This window comes from Saccopteryx bilineata, chromosome 10, assembly GCF_036850765.1.
Source record: "Saccopteryx bilineata isolate mSacBil1 chromosome 10, mSacBil1_pri_phased_curated, whole genome shotgun sequence".
NCBI classification, from domain to species: Eukaryota; Metazoa; Chordata; class Mammalia; order Chiroptera; family Emballonuridae; genus Saccopteryx; species Saccopteryx bilineata.
Genome location: NC_089499.1, coordinates 39,898,327 through 39,924,927, shown reverse-complemented (window position 1 = coordinate 39,924,927; position 26,601 = coordinate 39,898,327). Strand labels below are relative to the sequence as shown.

Below are 26,601 nucleotides of genomic sequence, written 5' to 3'. Positions count from 1 at the left end.
ATCAATGGTAGATAAACTGGTTTGTTCACACAAAAGACTAAAGAGACCAATGAGAACATGTAATAATAGGGACAAATCCTACAAACATAACATTGAGTGAAAGAAGCAAGACAGAAAAGACCACACACTATAAGATTCCATTTATATAATACACAAAAACAAGAAAAAGTAACTCATGCTGTTAGGTTAGGATGGTCAGGGGTTTGGTTTGGAGGGAAATACTGACCAGAAGCTCCTCTGTTTCTCTATGTGAAGCATTTTATTCTATATAATTTTTTTTGTTACTTAGGAAGATTTATATATTTTTTCAGATGGTTACCTCTATCACTAAACTGATTTAATGCCATCAGTCCCCTGGGTTTAAAAATTAAGTCATTAGGAGGCCTGTCACTCAACAGAAGGAGAAAACCAGAAGCCAGACTCAGGAGGAAAGAAAGAAGAAACAAGAGGAGTTTCACTGAAAAGGGAGAAAAGAATTTGAACAGAATTAAACAGAGATATAGGTTAAAAGAGGGGTTTTTTAGCAGACAAGAAATCTATACATGTTCATACACATTTATTGTTAAGACAAAAGGAATACAAGAGAGAAAAAGAGATTAAAAAAAAAAGCCAAGAAAGCAAGACCCCAGATGGGAAAGGATGGAGTCAGGGCCAGGTGGAGACGCCTCCTTCTTTGAGCCCAGGGAAACAGGAGAAGGACATGAGAGGACCAAGAAATGGTCACTTGTGGGGAGAAACCTGATGCTCCCAATTTCTCCATGAAGGAAACACCCGTGTCATCCCGATCAGAGCAGGCAGCAGAGAAAGATGGGAGGGGTGGGATTGGGCCCTGGGAAAAGTAAGACCAGGCGCTGTGCTCGTGGAGGCCCACAGCACATCCGCAGACCAGGGAGGACACGGAGCGCCCAGCTCAGGCTGGAGCGGGCTCTGGGCTTCCGTCCAGCAGCCGCAGACCCCTTAGGCAGTATGATATTTGGAAAGATGACTGAAGCCTGAACCAGGGACAGAGCTCTACAAGGTAAAAGGAAAACCAGGGGCTCATGACTGAAACTATTTTACTTTTTTTTTTAATGTTTATTGTACTGATTTTAGAGAGGAAGAAAGAGGAAGAGAGAGAGAGAGGCACATCGATCTGTTCCTGTGTGTGCCCTGACCAAGTATCAAACCAGCAAGCTCTGCGCTTCAGGACAATGCTCCAACCAAGTGAGCTATCCGGCCAGAGCCTATTTTACCTTCTTCACAGTATGTTTTTTAACCCAACACTATCCATGCCATGTATGCTTTTGTTTTCGCTATCTTTCACCCAAATGTGAGGTCCCTAAGGCAGGAATTTTGGCCATCATGGTGTCATACAGCACCAGCATTGGAAATAGCAACCAGCCATTACCGTATTTCCCCATATATAAGACACTCCCACATATAAGATGTACCTTAATTTTGGGGCCCCCAATTTTTTTTAATGTATTATATAAAGTTATTGAACTCAAGTTTTTGGGTGGATTGTTTTTGGGGTTTTTTTGTATTTTTCTGAAGTGAGGAGCGGGGAGGCAGAGAGATAGACTCCCGCATGCGCCCAACCAGGGGGCAATGCTCTGCCCATCTGGGCCATTGCTCCTTTGTAACCAAAGCCATTCTAGTGCCTGAGGCGGAAGCCATGGAGCCATCCTCAGCGCCCGGGTTTTGCTCAAATGGAGCCTTGGCTGCGGGAGGGGAAGAGAGAGACAGAGAGGAAGGAGAGGGGGAAGGGTGGAGAAGCAGATGGGCGCTTCTCCTGTGTGCCCTGGCCGGGAATCGAACCCAGGACTTCCACACACCGGGCTGACGCTCTATCACTGAGCCAAACGGCCAGGGCTGAACTCAAGGTTTATTCATCATAAAATTCACACAACTCCTCATCACTGTAAAAACTCCCATCCCTTAGCTTATCTTCATCTGTGTCTGATGACGAGCACAAAAACAAGGGTGAAAAAGCTGGAAATGCAAGTAAAAAATCTACAACCACTGTATAAGATGCACCCAGTTTTTAGATCCCAAATTTTTTGGAAAAAGGTGCATCTTATACATGGGGAAACACAGTAGTATCTGGCAAAGACCCAGCTGGGACAAGAAAGCAGAGGCCAGGCAGTGTTGAGGACTCCAAAGGAATGGGAAGAGTGAGGACTGGAGAGTCAAGGGGCAGAGGCAGTAGGAGGGGGCAGGCATGACTGCGAGAATATAGAGAATATTCAAGGCTAAGGTCAGAAAAGGGCATGTCGCCTGACCTGTGGTGGCGCAGTGGATAAAGCGTCGACCTGGAAATGTTGAGGTCGCCGGTTTGAAACCCTGGGCTTGCCTGGTCAAAGCACATATGGGAGTTGATGCTTCCAGCTCCTCCCCCCTTCTCTCTCTCTGTCTCTCCTCTCTGTCTCTCCCTCTCCTCTCTAAAATGAATAAAAAAAAAAAAAAAAAGATTAGAAAAGGGCATGTCGTTGATAGACAGGTCCTGTCTTCACAGCTCAAATGGTGCTCAATAGGCTACATAATCTAGCAGTGAGGAGAAGCAGAGTCTGGCTGAGGTTACTGACTCACACTGGCTCCCCCAGAGTACAGGAGAAGAAACAGGTCACCAGGGGAGCCAGGGCTCTGGGAGAGGCTGTGCCCACAGAGCCTCTGCTTCCATTAAGCAAGGACTGCTGAGAGAACAGTGTGTAGATGAGAGTGTGAGGGAGACAATGGCCATCGACAGATGCCCCCAGTTTGCCCTGACACTCTCCTCTCTTCATAACAATCAGAGATTTGCTACACCAACAAAACGGTACAAATGACTCCTCTCTACACACACACACACACACACACACACACACACACACACACACCACCCTCCACCAGCCCCCCTTTGACACTGTCAGAAGGTACTCTGTGTACCTCCTTTCTCTAGAAAGACCAAATGCCCTCTAAGCATAAGGCTCCAAATAAAGATAACAAAGAATCACCCGGCCTCAACTCCAGACGTTAGAGCAAGCATGGCCAACATACGGCCCGCAGGCTGGATCCAGCCCGCGTAATGCGTTTATGCAGCCCGTGATTAAATTTTTAATATTCTCCACTACTTTAAAAATCTCAGCTACTCAGAAGCAGAAGCATCTTTAATTATTGGAAATAGAGATATTTAAGAAGATAGTGATATGCAGAAAAGAATTCCATCTGCGACTAATCTAGGGTTAACTTCCAATAATTGGTCAAATGGATTCACGATACTTCTTTAATTTTTAAAAAAAATCCATTATAAAGATTTACAACTTTTGTATTCATCTGTACGTGATATGAACTGTTTGACGTTTAGTGGCGATGTGAAACCCACATTCTTTTAGGTGGAGTTTGCCAGTGCGCACCCAAGGTCAAACAATTCATTATTTTTGTGGTCAAGTGTGCTGAATCAAGTGGCACTGTAGCATAGACAATAGCTGCAGTTGATAACTGAAAACGTGTCCAGGCTGTTGTAAAACAAAATAACTGTTTTACTTGTGATATAACCCCTTCAAGCTCATTCTATTAATTAAATATTGTTTCGATTGATTGTGATACAGTTTGGATATTTATACAGTATGTAATTATATTTTTATTAAAAAATATTTTTATTAAAATATGGTATATTAAAAATTATTTTCACTCACATTTATTCATAAACAAATTACATAATAAAATTTTGTTTACTTAAACAAATCGTTTTTGTATTTAACATTTTTTTTGTTTTGTTTTGTTTTGTTTTCTGTGTTTCTTGACATTTTTTCATTTTAATATTTCATCCGGACTGTGAAAAAAGTTTTCTTTCTAATCTGGCCCAGAGGCAAAAACTGTTGGCCACACCTGGTCTAGAGACATGGCCCCTCTAAGTGCACCTCAGAGCACCATCAAAAGACTCTTGGGCTCTGCTGGACCAACTAGCTCCTTCTTCCTCTGGCCCTCAAGTCCATCCGAGCCAATAGGGAGGCTACCGTCATGAGCTCTTCCCAGAACACGCTGCGCAGTGGTGCCTGCTCTTCCTGTACTGTCAGACGTTAAGGCCTGTGGATTCAGCACTCCCTCCCTGGGCCAAAGCACACTGACCACGGCCGTGGCTGAGCCAGCACAGACAAGACAGACAGAGGCAGCACTTACAGAAAGTATGATGTCCACCATGTTGTAAGCCTTAGTGGATTCCAAAGGGACAATTGTGTCAAGCTCAGGAACCAGACGGTCACTTTAGATAGAAAAAGAAGCAGATATAATTAATACCGGAAGAGCCGGTTGTCTTCTGTGGGTGGGGTACTGGGGAGGAAATGAGGCTGGGCTGATTTGTCCTCACTGGGCTTTCAGAGCAGTCTACAAAGAAGTATTCCTTTGTTACCACCATATTAAACTGAATTTGATATTAATCCAAAAGAGCTTTCATTTATAAGAAAAAATAAGCTTATTCCCCTGAATATGATTACTTCATTTATCCTCTCTGAATAACTCCTTCATCCTAGGCACTGTGTGGGGCACTAAAGGTCATTATAGCCAACACTGGTCCTAGTTTAACTTCCCAAGATCTTAAAAAATAAAAGAGGCCCTGGCCAGTTTGCTCAGTGGATAGAATGTCAGCCCCACATGTGGACAACCCAGGTTTGATCCCTGGTCAGGACACACAGGAGAAGGAACCATCTGCTTCTCTTCCCCTCCCTCTCCCCCTTTCCTCTCTCTTCCCCTTTCCTCTCTCTTCCCCTCTCCTAGTCACAGCTCCACTGGTTCAAGCCTCAGCCCCGGGTACTCAGGATAACTCAGTTGGCCTGAGCATTGGCCTCAGGTGCTGAGGATAGCTCAGTTGTTTCGAGCATCAGCCCAAGATGGGGGTTGCCAGGTGGATCCGGTTTGGAGAACATGCAGGAGTCTGTCTATCTCCCCTCCTCTCGCTTAAAAAAAAAAAAAGAACAAGGACTTGAAAATGCAAACTCAGAGTTCTGCTGAAATTACTATGGTATTTCCTGATGGAAAACAAACCTGCTAGAACTCCTTTAAAAATCAAAGCTGGGACCTGACAGGTTGGTTCAGTGGATAGAACATCAGCCCAGCAGATGGATGTCCCAGGTTTGATCCCTGGTCAGGGCACACATGAGAAGTGACCAATTGCTTCTGTTCCCCTTCCTCTCTCCCTCTAGCAGCCAGTGGCTTGACTGGTTCTAGTGTCGGCCCCAAGTGCTGAGGATAGCTTGGCTGGTCCAAGTATAGGCCTCAGTTGCTTAGGATAGCTCAGGTGATTTGAGCATGAGCGCCAGACAGGGGTTGCAGGGCCCACTCTAGTAGGGGCACATGCGAGAGTCTGTCTCTCTATCTCCCCTCCTCTCACATAAATAAAAAAGAAAAAAAAAAAAAAGGAAAGCTGAATTGAGTGGTGGTGGCACAGTGGATAGAGTGCTGACCTGGGACACTGAGGTCCAAGGTTCAAAACCCAAAGGTCACTGACTTGAGTATGGGCTCATCTAGTGTGAGTGCAAGCTTACCAGCTTGAGTGTGGGGACACCAGACTGAGGGTAGAATCATCAACATGATCCCAAGGTCGCTGGCTTCAACCCAAAAGTCACTGACTTAAAGCCCAAAGTCGCCCTGGCCGGTTGGCTCAGCGGTAGAGCGTTGGCCTAGCGTGCGGAGGACCCGGGTTCGATTCCCGGCCAGGGCACACAGGAGAAGCGCCCATTTGCTTCTCCACCCCTCCGCCACGCCTTCCTCTCTGTCTCTCTCTTCTTCTCCCGCAACCAAGGCTCCATTGGAGCAAAGATGGCCCGGGAGCTAGGGATGGCTCTGTGGCCTCTGCCTCAGGCGCTAGAGTGGCTCTGGTCGCAACATGGCGACACCCAGGATGGGCAGAGCATCGCCCCCTGGTGGGCAGAGCGTCGCCTCATGGTGGGCGTGCCGGGTGGATCCCGGTCGGGTGCATGCGGGAGTCTGTCTGACTGTCTCTCCCTGTTTCCAGCTTCAGAAAAATGCAAAAATAATAATAATAATAAAGCCCAAAGTCACCAGCTTGAACACAGGGTCATTAGCTTGGTTGGAGCCACCCCTCCCCAGTTAAGGCACACATGAGAAGCAATCAATAAAAAACTAAAGAGAATGCCTCTCTCTCTCTCTCTCTCTCTCTCTCTCTCTCTCCTCCTCCTCCTCTTCCTCCTCTCCCCTTCCTCTCTCTCAAATCAATGGGAAAAGTTTTTTTAAAAAATAAAATGGCTCTGACCGGTTTGCTCAGTGGCAGAGCATTGGCCCAGTGTGTGGATGTTCTGGATTCGGTTCCCAGTCAGAACACACAGGAAAAGTGACCATCTGCTTCTCCACCCCTCCCCCTCCCCCTTCTTTTTATCTCTCTCTTTCCCTTACACAGCCATAGCTCAGTTGGAGCAAGTTGGCCCCAGGCACTGAGGATAGTTCCATGGAATTTACCTCAGGTATTAAAATAGCTGAGTTGCCGAGCAACAGAGCAATGACCTCATAGGGGGCTTGCCAGGTGGATGTCCAGAGTGCATGCAGGAAGGAGCCTCTGCCTCCCCCGCTTCTCACTTATAATAAATGAATAAATAAATGAATAAATAAAAATAATAAAATAAAAAATCAGAGCTGCTGCTCACCCCCTAGTGTGATGAGGACTAACCAATCACATGGGCTACTGGATCTCTGCTTCCTCCTATGTCTTTGTCACTGAGCAAGGAGCCCAAGCAAGGGCCCACTCCAGTGAGGACTCAACAACATGCCCCCTCCAGCAAGCTCATCCCTTCTTGTCCCATGTGGGCAGACATAGGTTGTTCTGACCCTGAGAGACACACTTGGGATGAAATTTGGCCTTGGTCAAGCCACATGCCCATTCAAGTCCAACTTCCCAGAGAGCTCTGCTCTGGGGCACTGAGGTTAGGACCAATAGATAACAACATTCTCCCTTACTTTTTATTTGCTACTTATGCATATGTATACAGCTCCCCTAGGATCCTACGAAGAGGTGGAATGACCAGGCCAAAGACATTTCTGGGCCCCTGGGCCATAACACCTTCAAATGATGACTCTTCAAGAACCCCAAATAGTAGAGACGCTCAGAAAAAGGAGGCTGTGTCTACTGCTTCTGAGCCTTGGGACCACCCTCCCTTTCATGACTACACCGTGGGCCACTGGATGCGTCCCCTAAGGAGGGAACACGGGCAGAAGGGGTGGGGTTCTGGGGACATAATGCTTCAGAGCATCCCTGGCCCAGTCAGGGACCTACAGGTGAAAAGCCCGGGTCCACCCAAGAGGGCAGTGTTTGAAAATGCCTTCTTCCTGAGAAATACAATTCCAAATCCCTTCTGCATAGGAAAGTCCAGGGCAAGTCAGTGCTTCAAAATCAGAGAGGAAACAAAATGGAGAAGAAAAAGCTAGAGCACATCTAAGTTCACATCTGGGCCTCTGTTTATTCTGCGGTACCCTCCAAATCAGGCAGTAGTCCCAACAGCAAGAAGAAAAAAAGGTCTTCACTAGGTACCCCTAACACAGCGTTCCCCAGGATTGCCGTAGCCTCTGGCCACAGCAGGTATGCATGAGAACACTTCCTAAAAGGCACGCTGTCTGAACCATTTCACAGGTATCAAGACACACACACAAAAATTCCATCCCTAATTCTGGACAAATCAAGACTCTGAAAGCCTATTTCTTTGGCCACTGGTTAGTCCCAAGCTACCTATCAGATATTACGAAAAGGGAAAAAAGCAAATAAAAGTGAAATCTTTCTTTGCTCCTATACAGAGACATGCCACCACCATGCCCACACCTGGGGAGCATGCCAACTGCACTCCACAATCCACCCCAGGCTGCACAATGGGAGAGACCCTGAAGATCCAGCTAGGGCAGAGGCTGTAAGCCAACCTGCAAAATGAAAGAAAGCGCTCCTGCCTGCCACTCACCTGGGATCATGGCACTCACGGGTGGGAGCTGGGTCCTGACTGCTGAGGGGCAGGTAGTTGAAGAACTCCCGGAGATTACACAAGGCATCCACATCATTTTCAAAAGCTCTGTGGGCAACACCTGAGACAACAAGAAGGATATAATTATAATTGGTCAGGGTACCGTCAGCCAAAACATGCTGCTTCATGCCCCTTCCGGGGCATGCCGGCAGCAGTCTGCTGACAGCTCTGTCCTCCCTACCCTTCTCCGAGGATGGGACACCACACCAGTTCAAGCTGTCTTCAGTTCATGCGGCCTGTTCCTTCTGCTCTGTGCCTCTGCAAAGGTTGCTCCCTTTTTATTCAGGCCCTTGCTCTCACGTCACCTTCTCAGAGTGGCTTTCCCTGGTACCTCTCGGGAACACAGCCCTCCCTCACCGCCCTCACTTTCCATCCCTGTCCCGTGGGGAAGTTCTCCTCGCACCTTTCCCTGCCACATCTGCCTATTTATTTCCATCCCTGACATCTCCCCAGAATATCAGCTCCAACAGGGTGAAGACAAGGCCTGTCTCATCCCTCTAGTCCCGCACCAAGAATACTGCCTGATTACATGTCAATTATCTCTCAACAAAGCTGGAAAAATAAAAACAAACAATATAGTGGCTGGCACATAATGCCAGGGTACTCAGCAACAGTAGAAGGAATGGGAGGAAGGAGGGGAGACACCTGGCTCTAGTGAGGATTCAAGCCATCATTCCTCAAGGACACTCTCGGCCAGGCATGGCCAACACACGGCCCGCGGGAATGAGCTTATGCAGCCCGCGATTAAATTTTTAATATTCTCCACACAATGCACTGTGGAAATAAGTGGTACTTTTAAATCGTTATACATAAACTACGGTATCTAACCATTGTACAACAATGCAAGTTAAAATCTCAGCTACTCAGAAGTGGAAGTATCTTTGATTATTGGAAATTGAGATATTAAAGAAGATACTGATACGCGGAAAAGAATTCTCCGTGTGACTAATCTAGGGTTAACTTCCAATAATCGGTCAAATGGATTCGCGATACTTCTTTATTTTTTAAAAAAGTTTCATTATAAAGATTTACAACTTTTGTACCCGTCTGTGCAATTTTTATAAGCAATTGAATAATGGAAAATATAGACATTTTTAAAAACTTGCCAAGGAATATTTAGTAATCTTCAGCTCAACTTATATTTGTGAACAAACTTTTTCCTTAATGAATCTAAATAAAAGTACAAGATCAAGATTGAATGATTTACATTTGGAGGCTGTGTTAAGAATAGCTATTACAAGTATAGAGCCAGATATTAAAAAAATAATAGGCAATGCAAAGTGCCTCAAAACGTCACATTAGTTTTTTTTTTATTTTATTTATTTATTTATATTTTACAGAGACAGAGTGAGTCAAAGAGAGGGACAGACAGAGACAAACAAACAGGAACGGAGAGATGAGAAGCATCAATCATTAGTTTTTCGTTGTGTGTTGCAACACCTTAGTTGTTCATTGATTGCTTTCTCATATGTGCCTTGACCACGGGCCTTCAGCAGACCGAGTAACCCCTTGCTCAAGCCAGTGACCTTGGGTCCAAGCTGGTGGGCTTTTGCTCAAACCAGATGAGCCCGCGCTCAAGCGGCGACCTTGGGGTCTCGAACCTGGGTCCTCTGCATCCCAGTCCGACGCTCTATCCACTGTGCCACCTCCTGGTCAGGCCACATTAGTTTTTTTGTTAATTTGTTGTACTAAATTACTTATCTTTATTCATGAACAAATTACATAATAAAATTTTGTTTACTTAAACAAATTGTTTTTGTATTTAACATATTTTAATTTTAATATTTCGTCTGGCCCGTGACAAAAGTTTTCTTTCTAATCTGGCCCAGGGCCAAAAACTGTTGGCCACGCCTGCTCTAAGCCCTGGTCACGTAGTTCAGTTGATTAGAGTACTATCCCTACATGACAAGGTTGTAGGTTATATTCCTGCTCAGGGCATATACAAGAATCAACCAATGAATGCATAAATCAGTGGAACAACAAACTGATGTTCCTTTCTCTTTCTCTCTCGCTCTCTCTTTAAAAAAAAAAAATGCCTGGGCCCTGGCCGGTTGGCTCAGTGGTAGAGCGTCGGCCTGGCGTGCGGGGGACCCGGGTTCGATTCCTGGCCAGGGCACATAGGAGAGGCGCCCATTTGCTTCTCCACCCTCCCCCCTCCTTCCTCTCTGTCTCTCTCTTCCCCTCCCGCAGCGAGGCTCCATTGGAGTGGCCAAATATGGCCCAGGCGCTGGGGATGGCTCCTTGGCCTCTGCCCCAGGCGCTAGAGTGGCTCTGGTCGCGGCAGAGCAAGCCCCGGAGGGGCAGAGCATCGCCCCCTGGTGGGCGTGCCGGGTGGATCCCGGTCGGGCGCATGCGGGAGTCTGTCTGACTGTCTCTCCTCGTTTCCAGCTTCAAAATTTAAAAAATTAAAAATAAATAAATAAATAAATAAATAAACAAATAAAAATGCCTGACTGGTGGTGGCGCAGTGGATAGAGCATCGACCTGGGACACTGAAGTCCCAGGTTCGAAACCCCAAGGTCACCAGCTTGAGCGTGGACTCACCTGGTTTGACCCAAAGGTTGCTGGCTTGAAGCGCAAGGTTACTAGCTTGAACAAGGGGTCACTGGCTCAGCTGGAACCCCCCAGTCAAGGCACGTATGAAAAGCAATCAATGAACAACTAAAGTGACGCAACTATGAGTTGATGCTTCTCATCTCTCTCCTTTTTCTCTCTAAAACTTTTTTTTGAAATCAGAACAGCCAAGGTTAGCTTTTTTAAAAGATTTAATTTATTTATTTTAGAGAGGAAAGAGAGAGAGAAGGGGGGGACAGGAAGCATCTACTCCTATATGTTGTGCCTTGAGCAGGCAAGCCCAGGGTTTCAAACCGGTGACCTCAGCATTCTAAGTCAATGCTTTATCCATTGTGCCACCACAAGTCAGGACAAAGTTAGCTTTTTAACAGTCAGATCAAGCTATGTCTCTACTCCAATCACCATACTCGCCATTCATTAGGCATACTGGCCACTCTCCTTCCTCAGGGCCTTTATAAAGGCTGTTCCCTCTGCCTGCCATACTTCTCCCCTAGAAATCCATGTAGTTAACTCCTTCACATCTGCTCAACTGTTACCCTCATAATGAGGCCTGCCCTTACCACGTGTTTAAAATGAGACAATCCCAACTCCCTTTATTCTGTTGTACTTTTTCCACAGCACATATTATGTTATTTATTAAGCTTATTGTTTATAGTCTATCTTCTCTGCTAGAATATAAACTCCAAGTAAGCAAGGATATTTTTGTTTCACTAATGTATTCCTAGCACATAGAACAATGATCGATACATAGGCATTAAATGAATACAGGGGTAGCCAAAGTAGGTTTATAGTTATTCATATGAAAAATAGCACATTTATAAATAATAATAATACAAGAATGCCCTGACCAGATAGCTCGGTTGGTGAGAGCATCATTCAGAAGAGCAGAGGTTATCAGTTCTATCTCTGGTCGGGGCACATACAGGAACAGATTGCTGTTCCTATCTCTCTCCCTCTCTCTCTCCTCCTTGCTCTCTCTTTCTCTCAAATCAATAAAATAAACTTTTTTTTTTTGTATTTTTCTGAAGCTGGAAACGGGGAGAGACAGCCAGACAGACTCCCGCATGCGCCCAACCAGGATCCACCCGGTACACCCACCAGGGGGCGACGCTCTGCCCACCAGGGGGCGATGCTCTGCCCCTCCGGGGCGTCGCTCTGTTGCGACCAGAGCCACTCCAGCGCCTGGGGCAGAGGCTAAAGAGCCATCCCCAGCGCCCAGGCCATCTTTGCTCCAATGGAGCCTCGCTGCAGGAGGGGAAGAGAGAGACAGAGAGGAAGGAGAGGGGGAGGGGTGGAGAAGCAGATGGGCGCCTCTCCTGTGTGCCCTGGCTGGGAATCGAATCCGGGACCTCTGCATGCCAGGCCGACGCTCCACCACTGAGCCAACCAGCCAGGGCCTAAACATTTATTTTTTAAAAGAAAGTTTAGGCCCTGGCTGGTTGGCTCAGCAGTAGAGCATCGGGCCAGTGTGTGAATGTCCTGGGTTCAATTCCCAGTCAAGACACACAGGAGAAGCGATCATCTGCTTCTTACCCCCCCCCAATATCTCTCTCTCTCCTCCTCCTGCAGCCATGGCTCAGTTTGAGCAAGTTGGCCCCAGGCACTGAGGATGGCTCCATGGTATCACCTCAGGTGCTAAAAATAATTCAGTGGCCAAGCAATGGAGCAATGACCCCAGATGGGCAGAGCATCACCCCACAGGAGGCTTGCTGGCTAGATTCCAGATGGGGCACATGTGGGAGTCCGTCTCTCTGCCTCCCTGCTTTCCAGTTAAGAAAAATAAAAAATAGCCTGACCTGTGGTGGCGCAGTGGATAAAGCGTTGACCTGGAAATGCTGAGGTCGCCGGTTCAAAACCCTGGGCTTGCCTGGTCAAGGCACATATGGGAGTTGATGCTTCCAGCTCCTCCCCCCTTCTCTCTCTCCTCTCTCTCCCTTTCTGTCTCTCTCTCTCTCTCCTCTCTAAAAATGAATAAATAAAATAAAAATAAAATTTTAAAAAAAAGAAAAATAAAAAATAAAGGAAAGTTTAATAAATAATAATAATACAAGAATAAACTGTGTATCGCCTGGCCAGGCAGTGGTGCAGTGGATAGAGCATCAGACTGGGATGTGGAGGACCCAGGTTCGAGACTCCGAGGTCACCAGCTTGAGCGCAGGCTCATCTGGTTTGAGCAAGGCTCGCCAGCTTGAGCCTAAGGTCACTGGCTTGAGCAAGAGGTCACTCAGTCTGCTTAGCCCCCAGGTCAAGGCACATATGAGAAAGCAATCAATGAACAACTAAGGTGCCACAATGGAGAATTGATGCTTCTCATCTTTCCTTTCCTGTCTGTCTGTCTCTATCTGGCCTTCTCTCTGACTCTGTCTATGCCACAAAAAAAAAAGAATAAACTGTTTCATGTATTCACAACTATAAACCTACTTTTGCCCCACCCTGCGTATACTGATGAATAAAAAGTATGTTCAACATAACAGAATTCCTTTCATTCAAGATTTATAAATTGCTACAGCCACTTCAGAGGCCAATGTGGGAGTTCCTCAAAAAGTCCAACAGAGTTACCATTTGATCCAGAAATTCCCCTCCCAGGTATATACCCCCCCAAAAAAAAGTATATCCACACATAAACTTGTACATAGATGTTTAGAGCAGCATATTCATGATAGCCAAAAAGTGAAAACAATCCAAATGTTCAACTTAATGAATATACAAAATGTGGTACATCCATACACTGAAATATTATCCAGTAATAAAAAGGAATGGTGGCCTGACCAGGTGGTGGCGCAGTGGATAGAGCATCGGACTGGGATGCGGAAGGACCCAGGTTCGAGACCCTGAGGTCGCCAGCTTGAGCGCGGGCTCATCTGGCTTGAGCAAAGAGCTCACCAGCTTGGACCCAGGGTCGCTGGCTCCAGCAGGGGGTTACTCGGTCTGCTGAAGGCCCACGGTCAAGGCACATGTGAGAAAGCAATCAATGAACAACTTAAGAAGTCGCAACGCGCACAACGAGAAACTGATGATTGATGCTTCTCATCTCTCTCCGTTCCTGTCTGTCTGTCCCTGTCTATCTCTGCCTCTGCAAAAAAAAAAAAAAAAAAAGGAATGGTGGCCTAACCTGTGGTGGCGCAGTGGACAGAGCATCAGTCCTGGAATATTGAGGGTGCCAGTTTAAAACCCTGAGCTCGCTTGGTCAAGGCATATGCAAGAATCAACTACTATGAGTTGATGCTTCTCACTCCTCCCCATCTCTCTTTTTTCTCTCTCTCTTTCCTCTCTCTAAAATCAATAAATAACATTTAAAAAAAGGAATGACATACTGATCCATGCTACAATATGGTAAGTATATGTCATTATGCTAAGTAAAACAAATCTGTTGAAAAACACCACATATTGTATAACTTCATTTATGTCCATTCCATATATATATATATATTCAGAATAAACAAAACCCACAGAAAGGGAAAGTAGATTAGTGATTGCCTAAGTCAGAGTATTGGGGGGGAAATGGGGAGTAACTGCTAACCAGTAAAGGTTTTTTTCTGAGGTGACAAGTGTTCTAAAATTGACTGTGGTGATACCTGGACAACCTGTGAATATACTAAAACCACTGACTTACATACTTGAAATGGATATTTTACATGAATGCTATGCAAATTATATCTCAGTAAAGCTGTTCCCAAAAGCACGTGTGCCCGTGCCCACGTGTGTGTGTGTGTGTGTGTGTGTGTGCATGCATGTATGCGCGCACTCACGCCTAGAGTATTCTTTGGATTTCTTGCTAGGGATACAGAGCTAAGTACATTGGACATGGCCCATCAAAAGGCCTTGCGTTCATAAAGAACACCAAATGCGGCCCTGGCTGGTTGACTCAGTGGTAGAGTGTCAGCCTGGTGTGCAGAAGTCCCGGATTCAATTCCCAGCCAGGGCACACAGGAGAAGCGCCCATCTGCTTCTCCACCCCTCCCCCTCTCCTTCCTCTCTGTCTCTCTCTTCCCCTCCCGCAGCCGAGGCTCCATTGGAGCAAAGATGGCCTGGGCGCTGGGGATGGCTCCTTGGCCTCTGCCCCAGGCGCTAGAGTGGCTCTGGTCCAGAGCGACGCCCCGGAGGGGCAGAGCATCGCCCCCTGGTGGGCAGAGCGTCGCCCCCTGGTGGGCATGCCAGGTGGATCCTGGTCTAGCGCATGAGGGAGTCTGTCTGACTGTCTCTCCCCGATTCCAGCTTCAGAGAAATACAAAAAAAAAAAGAACACCGCTGCCTATAAAACTAAAACTATGCTTCAGAAGAAAATTTAATGACACGGGCAGACATTCATTATTTTAAGCTGTCAAGAGAAAAAACAGGCTACAAAAGAGAATTATACAACTATGTTTGAGCATGTATATGTATATGTACATGCACACCCATCTGCATGAAAAAACTGCAAGAATATAACCAAAAAAAGGAGTGGTGATTATCTGTGATTGATGGAATTCCTAGTGGCTTCTATTCCTGTTTTCTAAATTGTCTACCACAAACATGTAAAATAGATATTTCATCAAATCTAAGAGAATCAAGACTAAACATCATTTTATATCCCAGTAAGAAATAAAAGCTGCTGCCAATTAAGCTCTGAGACAGGAGAGTGATTATGAGCTGTCGGGGAATCAATGATGAGAAGCGTTCTGATTCCAGGTGTGTTTTGGAGACAAGAGCTGAATGGAGCTAATGGTCAAAGGTGAAAAAATGAATCAAGGCTGATATCAACCTGACATGAGGGAGGAATCATACTTGTAGGTAGGGGTATCAAGAGCTCTCACGTTTTGTTAAAAACCATATTTCACCAAATCAAGACTGTGAGGCTTCCAGTTAAGATGGCGGCATACATAAATACAATACTCTCATCATCCCACAACCACATCAAAATTATAACTAGACCACAGAACAACCATCATTCAGAACCACCTGAAGTTTAGCTGAACAGAAGTCCTACAACTTAAGATACAGAGAAGCCACATCGAGACTGGTAGGAGAGGCTGAGACGAGGAATGGTTGTCCCACACGCACGTGCAGCAGATAAAAATCAGGAGGGATCTCGGCTCAGAGGTCCCCCTGAGAAGCGAGGCCCCCCAATCCACTGTCCCAGTGCCAGGAAGAGAAAAACCAGTGGGAGTTGTGGCTGAGTAAGACGGAGGGCTGCTCGAGTCTCAGGCAGTCCTCTCGAGGGGCCACGAACAGACTGCTCAAACTCACTTCCTCCAAGGCTCTAGCACTGAGATAGCAGTTTGAAAGATACCAGGGACGTACAGGGAGTAACAAAACTCGGCATCGAGGCAAGAGCTGGGGGGGGGGGGGGTGCAGCTTTCTCCCAAACAAAAGTGCTAGCAAGAGGCCACTGTTCCTTTTCTGATCCCTCCCCACAGCTGGTAGACAGGTGCCATATCTGGGTCTCCATGAACCTGGCTAACACTGTTCACCCTGCCCCGGTGATTCCCTGAGACCCCACCCCACCCAACCCAACTGGCAAGCCCACCCAAGCTGTCTCCAGTGGCTTTCCCATATGAACTGCCTATGTGGCTCAGACTTCAGATTTTCCTAAAATCTCTCAAGCAAGCAGCACCTGGCCTCTGCATGCCATGGACCCAGGCCCAGCACTAGCTGCAGCCAGCCTTGGTTCACAGCTTGGCCTCTCCTGGGCATCCCCAAGTCCAGTACAAGTAATAGCCATCTGCAGATTGCTTTGTAGCACATGCCAGGTGGCCCCAGGCAAAACACAGGTGGTGGTTGACCTTGGCCCACACCTCCTGGGAGGCCCCAGAGCCAGCGCACCTAGCGGACAGCTTCACACTATATCAAAGCCCCACCCAACCACCTCCACCAGCAACATACTCAAAGGGCAGACCCAGTGGGCACGAGAGCTCTACTACAGTCAGTCCTACTCCATGAAGCGGGCGCCTGCACAGCTGATCCTCCATGGTGGTCACAGCCAATTCTTGCAGCCAGTCAGCCTCGGATTCGGTCTCTCCTACTGATATGCCAACAGCCATCAAGGCTCAACTACAAGAGGCGTACATACTGAAATGGGGGGGCATGCCTGGAGTACCCTGCTTGACTGACTGGGGAGGCTGCGCTACTGGACCCTACAGAACATCTATCATTACGTGGGTCCACTCTACCAAGCCCTGAGGACTAGCAGCTCTACCTAAAAATAGAAACCAACACAGGGAGGCTGCCTAAATGAAGATACAAAGAAACATGTCCCAAATGAAAGAACAGAGCAAAACTCCAGAAAAATAACTAAAAATAAAAACAAGCAAATCTATCAGATGCAGACAGAGTTTAAAACACTGGTTATAAGGATGCTTAATAAACTTAGGGAAAGAGTGGATGAATTTTCAAAGAGGCAATTACTCCTGTCTTCGGTGACACTGCTTGCTGTGTGGTAGGCAATCTTTCCACAGCTTGGTTTCCTTCTCTAAGAAAAGATGGAATTCCAGTCACAACTAACATCTTCCCTAATATCAGATTCATGCCCTGCTCCCAATCCCATGCCTCTCAGTATAAACAATAACTTTTTGTTTCAATACCAGAGCACCAAATAATCTTTATACATGTTGAACTCAGCATGTGTGGCAAATAACTTCAAAGAGGTAAAGAGCTATGACCGAGTGTACAAACATGTGGGCCATGAACATCACATTACAGCTGTACCTGGCCATTAGATGGCACAGTGCCATCTACTCTAAGACACACCCCAACTTGGGAGTAAAAAGAGTCACAATAAAATACAGCATGTTTTTTAAAGATTCAACTGTATATATGTAAGTCATACCTTTTATAACCACCTTTCCAGTTAGCTTTAAAATTTTAAATATCAAAAAGCATTAGTACTGTTTGAACAAATTTGATATTAAATCCACCTTTGTTACTACATCTGTAATCAATATACCAGTACTACTGTCTTCTCAAATTCTGCCAATTAAGTGGCATTTGCAAAAGACTATCAGCATTTTCCTTGGCCATGCCCTCTCAGTGTTTAAAAACAATAAGGTGAGCGTCGAGGCCTCGAACCTGACATGGTAGTGTGGGTCCTGGCACCACCGAGCTCCTCCTGGCTAACATCCTCGTTGGTGACAGACTTCACAACATCAGGGCCCGTGATGAACAGGTAGGAGGTGTCCTGAAATCAGAGAATTCCAGAAGGCTTAATGTCAGAGCAGCAGAGCTAGATGGAGCCTTAGGGCTCACACAACCAAAAAGACAAACACAGAGACAGTAGTGACACGTCGCAGAATCAGGTAGCATGCCTATCCCAACTAAAGACCAAAGTTTTCCCTGCCTATTTTTCTAAAACCTCTGTTGCATGGTCCTGTCTCAGCAAAAAAGACTCACAGTGTGGCTAACATTTCCAGGTCATTAATCTGTAGAACACCCTAACAGGTGGCCCTAATTCATAACTTGCAGTGTATCAAGCCCTTTTCTAAGCACTTCATAAAAATGTGTAACTAAAGCCTAGGTATTATTGGCCCCCCATTTACAGATGAGGGACCCGAGGCGCTGTGACAGCGTGCAGCTTGCCTAAAATGAACCAACTACCTTAAGTGAAGCCATTTGGAGGCAATGATAATTAATGCTTTGGTGTTTTCACAGGTTGCAGGCTTTTAAATTTTGGTTTCTAATTTAAAGATAATAAAGGCATAGTGCAAAAAATTTAAGCAGAATAGAAGATGCAGTAGCAAGTAAGTCTACATCCCAGCCCTTATTTTCAGGTTTCCAATTTCCTGCCCCAAAGGCAACCACAGTCAGCTTCTCCCTCCTTACAAAGATGTCCATGTATATATGAACATTTATATAAACTTCTTGTGTTCTTTCCAGCACAGTATCCTACACACACTGTTCTGAAACTTCTTGAAGATCATTCCGTATCAGTATAGGATATGTATCACAATTTACTTAACTGTCACCTACTGATGGTCATTTAGGTTGTTTCTAGTATTTTTCTATAACAATTCTGCAATAAATACCTTTCTATAGTCATCTCTGTCAGCTTGCTGTTCATGTTTTTTGCTCATTCTTTCTATTGTATAGTTTGCTTTTATACAAAAAGAAAATTAGTCCTTAGACTATTATATGTATTGTATCAGTCTTTATTTTATGGATCCTAGGTTTACAATCTTGCTAGAAAGGTCTTTCTTCCTCACTCTACACATTGGAAATAACCCAATGTCCATCAACACGTGAATCTCAAAATAATTATCCTAAGTGTAAGAAGCCAGCTCCCAATCCACCCCCAAAAGAGTATATACTCTTTGTATGTATTTTATATGGTTATTTATATAACATTCTAGAAAATGCAAATTAATCTATTGTGATAGGAAGCAGACAAATGGTTACCCTAACACAGAAATGGGGGGTAGAAAAAAATGGATTACAAAGACACATGAGGAAACTTTGGGGGGTCCATTATCATCACTGCAGTTAGGGCTTCATAGATGTATACATGTGTCAAAACTCAGATTGCACAACTTAAATGTGTGGTTCAATGTACATCAATTACACTACAACATTCTAACACTGGAACTGCGAAGGGCCAAGAATATCCCATACCACCTGAAGAGTAAGGGGAGACAACGTGCTATATCAGTTACCAGCATCTGTTATAACGTCATTGTAATTGAGCTAGTGTGATACTGGCATGGGGATAAATAGGACTCTTGACATATGGATGATTGAGTCACGATAACTGTGCCATTAACAAGCAGGAAAGAATGTTTTTTGCAATCAAAAGGTTCTAGGTCAACTAAGAAAATAAAACAAAAAAAATGAAACTGGCCTCTATTTCACACTATGCGTAAATATCAACTCCAACTGAAATTACAGATGTAAATGGAAAAGGCAAAATAATAAACTTTTAGAACACAGAAACTATCTTGGTGACTTCAGGGTAGGAAAAAGTTCTTCGATAAGTAAAGCACACTAGCCTGACTGGTGGTGGCACAGTACATAGAACATCGACCTGGGACGCTAAGATCCCAGGTTTGAAACCCCAAGGTCACCAACTTAAGCACAGGCTCACCAGCTCGAGAGTGGGATCATGTGGGTTGCTGGCTTTAGCCCAAAGGTCGCTGGCTTGAAGCCCAAGATCGCTGGCTTGAGCCCAAGGTCACTGGCTTGAGCAAGGAGTCACTGGCTCAGTTGCACCCGGTCAAGGCACATATGAGAAAGTTATCAATGAACAACTAACGTGCTACAACTACAAGTTGGTGCTTCTCATGTCTCTCTTTCTTGAAAAAAGAAAAAGAAAAAAGGGACTCCTACTTACACTGTTCTCCTCATATGGGATGACTATCTATTCTCCTAGTCTCTCTGTCTTGGTTGGCATTTACTGCTCATTACTTTTAAAAATATTTTAAGAGGGCCTGACCGGGTGGTGGTGCAGTGGATGCAGCGTTGGACTGGGATGCGGAGGACCCAGGTTCAAGACCCCGAGGTCGCCAGCTTGAGCTTCGGCTCATCTGGTTTGAGCAGAGCTCACCAGCTTGGACCCAGGGTCGCTGGCTTGAGCAAGGAGTTACTCAGTCTGCTGAAGGCCCGCGGTCAAGGCACATATGAGAAAGTAATCAATGAACAACTAAGGTGTTGCAATGAGAAAACTAATGATTGATGCGTCTCATCTCTCTCCGTTCCTGTCTGTCTATCCCTATCTATCCCTCTCTCTCTGACTCTCTCTGTCTCTGTAAAAAATAAATAAAAAAAATATTTTAAAAGATTGATTTTTTAAAATGATATTAGGTTAAGGGTAATTAGCCATGTATAAATTTAGTAGGTTTTGTTTAAAAATAATTTAAAAACATCATTCTATCAAATCATATAATAAAGATATCCACCTTTCAAAATGAAATTGAAGATCAGATTTACCATTACACACAAAATGTAATAAAATAGCAAACAGCCAAAGAAATAAAGGTGGAACTAAGAAATAACTTCCCAATAAAGATGGTTACAAAAAGCCTTCCATGAGAAACTCTCTGAATAGGATTCAGTAAACAATCATCTGTCTGGGCAGAGGACAGGATCCTTTGACTACCTGAAAATGATTTGCAATTCAGATCAACAGGTAAAATCACCCACCAATGAAGTACACAAATGCATTCTGTCACTGACCCCCACAAGCTACAGGTTTCATGCCAAAACCTTTTCTCCACTAAGACCTTATCATACTAAGCTAAAACCCAACGAGAATGCAGATAACAACCCAGATCTGGGTCAGGAATTATTTTTATTTCAGGGGAGGTACTGCACAACTCTCAAAGGGCAGGAGAAACAGATCTTTCTTTCTTACCTTTACCATGAACGTGAAGTCTGTTAGGGCTGGGGAGTAGACAGCCCCACCAGCACAGGGACCCATGATCAGAGAAATCTGAGGGACGACTCCGGATGCCATGACATTCCTCTGCCAAAAGAGAAAGGGAAAGTATCTGGTTACAGAGGTGTCTGAGGCATTATGTGCAGAAAGATAAAAGCAACAGTAAAATTACACTTGGCTTTTACTCACAGAAATTCTATCCTGGAGGCAAGAGACCTAATCAGTATAGTTTCTTCCAAAACTATATATGCAATTTGTCCCCATAACAAGTGGGACGGCTGGCATATTACTTTCTGGGTAAAATGCCCTCTCTCCTCTCCCTCTTCGGCAGTAGTTTCCAAAAGTTCCACCAGGACAGAACCCCACCACTCTCACCCCAGCTCCAAGCACACATCAGGCCCAGCACCCTGTCTCCACAAAGCTGTCTGGAAGAATGAATGAGAACCTTAGGCAGAACATAGAGGAACAACACTTATCCTGGAGCCATGACCTATTTGGAGTCCTTCCACAAACTCCACAGAGGGTACCCAGCAGTTACAAGGCAAGACTAGCTAAGAGACAGATGCGACTTCACTCAGAGTCTTCAAGGCCTGCACACCCCTAGGCAAGGGCGTATAAGGAAGACGTAGGTGGTAGGAGCCAGAAAGTCTCCATGAAGACAATGGTGGTGTTAAGGATCATGTCTCAATCTCCCTCCTAGGAAGACAGATTGGGGGCTAGAGGACTCAGGCAAATTAATGGCCCATAACTCCTCTCCTAACCCCCAATTTCTTTCCTTCTCCTGAGCCCCATCAGCTTAAAAAAAAAAAAAGAATGTCCACTTTTAGCATTGTCTTAGCTCTGAAACCAATTCCTATAAATCATAGGATATAACTCAGGACAGTACAAAAGAGCATCTATCTATAGACAGAGGATTCTGGGAAGATGGCAGAATCAGAAGCAGCAGAAATCTGTCTCCCCACCTAGAAAACAGCTGCACTGGCATAATCTGTCTGATGTAACTTTTGGGAGCTCCATACTCTACTGAAGGCTTGCAACTTCCGGGAGAAAATATAAAGGATAAATGATGAACAAAATAAACTAAAAAACAAAACAGAAACAAACTCATAAGATATGGAAAACAGAATGACAGCTATTATAGGGGATGGGGGATAGGGGTTGGGGGATGGGGGTTGGGAAAAGGGGGAAGGGATTAAGGAAAGAAAAAATCTTACAGGCACCAACAACACTGTGGGGACCGCAGGAGGTAAAGGAACAGGGGGAGGTGAAGGAGGGTAGAGGGTGGATGGTGACAGAAGGAGACTTGACTTGGGGTGGTAAACACACAATGCAATGTTCAGATGATGTAGTATAGAATCATACACCTGAAACTGTGTGATTTTATTAACCAGTGTCGCCACAATAAATTCAATAAAAAATTAAAAAACAAAACAAACTTATGATTAAAGTCCATCAATTTCAGCTGTTAGCACGTAGCAGCTGCCCACCTCCTTCCCCAGCCACAGGTCGGTGAGCTGAGCATGTGTTCTGGAGCAACCTGCACAGAGCTTCCAGAAGCCAGAGGAGGTAATCAGGACGCTGTCCTCCAATACTGGGACTCTGTGTTCTGAGCTTCAATTTCTAATTCTAATCTCAGAGGTGCAGTCAGAGAGGAGGATGGCCATTGTTTTATCTTTCTCCATTGTTGTGAGCCCCTACCCCTTCAGCTCAACACTACCAATCATTAGGGAAATTCAAACCAAAATTAACATGAGGTACCATATCATATGCATTAGGATGGCTACTATAAAAAACCAAAACAGAAAACAAGTAGTATTGGTGAGGATGTGCAGAAATTGGAACCTATTGTTGATATGAATATAAATAGCACAGCTACTATAGAAAACAGTATGAAGGTTCCTCAAAAATTTTTAAATAGAATTATCTAACGATCCAGAAATTCCACTTCTAGAGTTATACTAAAAGACTGCAAAGCAGGGTCTCAAAGAGATAATTTGCACACCCGATTTCATAGCAGCATTACAATTCACAACAGCTAAAATATGGAAACAACCCAAATGCCCATCAACAGATAAATGAAGCCTGACCAGGTGGTGGTGCAGTGGATAGAGCATCAGCCTAGGACACTGCAGACCCAGGTTTGAAGCCCCGAGGTCACAGGGTTGAGTGCAGGCTCACCAGCTTGAGCATGGGGTCACCAGCTTGATCATGGGATCACAGACATGACTTCATGGTCATTGGCTTGAGCCCAAAGGTTGATGGACTGAAGCACAAGGTCACTGGCTTGAGTGTGGGGTCATTGGCTCAATGGAGCTCCCCAGGCACATATGAGAAAGCAATCAATGAACTAAGGCAGTGGTTCTCAAAGTGTGCACCAGGGCGCACTGGTGTGCCCTAGATTTCCAGATGCGCCCTATAGTATTCTAGAGAAATATATGCCTGTTGGGGACCAAAAAACCAGCAGGGCTTTTGGAGTTTAGATGTTTGGGGGACAGAGGTATGGGGAATTGGCTGTAAACGGACAGTGTGCTCAACCCCCCACCTCACTTGCCTGTTAAACTGTGGTGTGCTGTGACTGTTTACGCTCTCCCCACCACCCCGTGTCCCCCGGAAGGACTGGAGGCAAGTTTCTTCTATCCTTTGGTGTAAAGTTAAGATGATATGTGTGGTGGGAGTTTTCTGCACTCAACACAATTAAGAGTAAAAAGAGAGGAATTCTTCAATGTATTGACAAGGATATGAGTTTGCCTTTCAAATATATGCCCAAACATTGAAGAAATCGCTAAGACACATCAAGCTCATGTTTCTCATAAACACAAGAATGAAAAAACTTAACACATTCACACTGGGACCTCTTAAATTTACTAAACCTTACTAAGAATGTATCTATATATGTAAAAAGATAACTATTTGTCTTTTTTTATTTTTTAACTTCTTTACAAATTCTAAAAAGTATAACTCAAAAAATGTAACATAAACATGTTTTTTAATGTCAAAATAAATTTAATTTTGTTGTATTTATTTTGTTTAATTACCATAAAAAGCACACTTGGATTTTATATTTTTTTCTTTAATATTGACTTAATTATTATAACATATTTCTCAGAAATTTGTATATAGTGTGCCTTCAATTATTTGTAGGATTTTAATTGTGCCCTGACTTCAAGAAGTTTGAGAACCACTGAAAAAGGTGCCACAACAAGTTGATACTTCTCATTGATCTCTCCCTTCCTGTCTGTCTGTCTCTGTCTCTCTTTCTCTCCCGCTAAAAAAAACCCTCATGCCTGACCTGTGGTGGTGCAGTGAATAAAGGGGCAACCTGGAACACTGAGGTCGCCAGTTCAAAACCCTGGGCTTGCCTGGTCAAGGCACATATGGGAGTTGATGCTTCCAGCTCCTCCTCCCTTCTCTCTCTCTCTCTCTCTCCTCTCTCTAAAAACAAATAACTAAAATCTAAAAGAAAAACCTCATAGCCCAGGATACTTAAGATTTGTTGATTTCACTGTATTTAAATTTGCCACTAAAAATATACCAAAAGAAAGAAAAGAAGGAAAGAAGGAAGGGAAGGAGAGAGAGAGGGAGGGAGGGAAGGAGGGAAGGAGGGAGGGAAGGAGGGAGGGAGGGAGGGAGGGAGGGAGGTAGTACATAATGTGTCAAAATACCAGGGTGCTCTAAATAAAAATAAAACAAGTTAAAGGAGAAGAGGATGAGTTTCAGGAGGGTGAGCTGCTGTTTTAGGTAAGATGGGGATAGTGTTTCCTAGCTTGTGTAGTCCCTAGAGCCTACATCTCATTTATTCATTCATTTATCCACTTGACAAGTGTCTAATAAGGGCTTACGCTGTGACAGCCACTGTTCCAGGCACTGATGTTACAACAGTGGGGGGGGGGGGCACAAAAATGTTAAAACCTATAGTCTTCATGTGCTTACATTCTAGTGAGAGAAAGAGACAATAAACAAGTAAAATATATGGTTTGACAATGTGGAAAGTGCTATGAAAAAAACAATAAAGCAAGGAAGGGGAATAAATAGTAAGGCCTCAATGAGAAGACTATATTTGAGGGGAAAGTAAGAAGATATAAAGAATACACCATGCCAAAAAGAAAGGAATTGTGGTATAATATATACACAATGGAACATTACTCAGCCATAAAAAAATATCTCACCATTTGAAAAACATGAATGGACCTGAAGGGCATTTGGTGATTTGAAATAAGGCAGACTGACAAAGACAAATACCATCTGATCTCTCTTATATGTGGAATCCAGAAAAAGTACATATATTAAAAAATAAAAGCAACCCACTAAGCACACAGATATAGAAAACAGATTTATGGTTGCCAGAGGTAGGGGCTGAGGGTAGAAGAAATGAGGAGACTTTTTCTTAGTTTAAATAAACTAAATAAACATAAATAAGTAAAAATTTAAATCTATTGCCTGATCAGGCAGTGGCAGAGTGGATAGAGCATCAGTCTGGGATGCTGAGGACCCAGGTTCAAAACCCCGAGGTCACCAGCTTGAGTGTGGGGTCGCCAGCTTGAGCATGGAATCAAAGACATGACCCCACGGTCGCTGGCTTGAGCAAGGGGTCACTGGCTCAACTGGATCCCCCCCCCCGGGTCAAGGCACATATGCAAAAGCAATCAATGAACAACTCAGGTGCCACAACAAAAAACTGATGCTTTTCATCTCTCTCCCTTCCTGTCTGTCTGTCCCTGCCTGCCCTCCCTCACTAAAAATAAATAAATTTAAATGTATCAATATGTTACCTAAAGGAGCCTCACTTCAGATATGAGGACATAAAGAAGTTGAAAGTAAAAGGATGGGCCTGACCAGGCATTAGCACAGTAGATAGAACGTTGGCCTGGGACACTGAGAACCCAGGTTTGAAACCCTGAGGTCACCAACTTGAGTGAGGGCTCACCGGTTTGAGTATGGGATCATAGACATGACCCCACAGTCGCTGGCTTGAGCCCAAAGGTTGCTGACTTGAAGTCCAAAGTCACTGGCTTGAGCAAGGGGTCACTGGCTCAACTGGATCCCCCAGTCAAGGCACATATGCAAAAGCAATCAATGAACAAGTCAGGTGCCACACAAACAACTGATGCTTCTCATCTCTCTCCCTTCCTGTCTGTTTATCTCTGTTTCTGTCTGTCTCTCTCTCTGGCTTAAAAAAAAAAAAAAGGGTAGTAAAAGAATGGATAAAGATATTCTAGCCAATGAGTAGCCAACACAGAGTCAGGGTGGCTATATTAATATTAGAAAAAACAGACTCCAAATCAAGAAAACTATAGGAAACAAAGACAGATATGTATTAATGAGAAGTTCAATACATTATGAAGACAGAACAATTAACCTGACTGGTAGTGGTACAGTGGATAAAGCATTGACTCAGAATGCTGAGGTCTGTGGTTCGAAACCCCAGGTCACTGGCACAACAGCATGGGGTCACTGGCTTGAGCGGAGGATTATCCACAGGATCCCAATGCTCACCAGCTGGAGCCCAAAGGTCACTGGCTTGAGCAAGGGGGAACTGTGACAGCCCTGGTCAAGACACAAACAAGAAGCTCAATGTACAACAAAAGTGCCTGACCAGGCAGTGGCGCAGTGGATAGAGCATTGGACTGGGATGCGGAGGACCCAGGTTCAAAACCCCGAGGTCGCCAGTTCGAGCGCGGGCTCATCTGGTTTGAGCAAGGCTCACCAGTTTAACCC

At 44.8% G+C, this 26,601-nt stretch overlaps 1 protein-coding gene across 1 annotated transcript in view; it reads right to left on the bottom strand.

Moving 5' to 3' along the window:
• Positions 1-26,601, bottom strand: part of PCCB (propionyl-CoA carboxylase subunit beta) — a 70,391-nt gene that overhangs the window by 19,967 nt on the left and 23,823 nt on the right. The window contains exons 6-9 of the mRNA XM_066245322.1: positions 20,863-20,973; positions 17,592-17,700; positions 7,914-8,034; positions 4,138-4,219 (exon numbers count right to left, since the gene is read on the bottom strand). Coding sequence (XP_066101419.1) covers positions 4,138-4,219; positions 7,914-8,034; positions 17,592-17,700; positions 20,863-20,973 — 423 coding nt within the window. The remainder of the gene's footprint in view (positions 1-4,137; positions 4,220-7,913; positions 8,035-17,591; positions 17,701-20,862; positions 20,974-26,601) is intronic.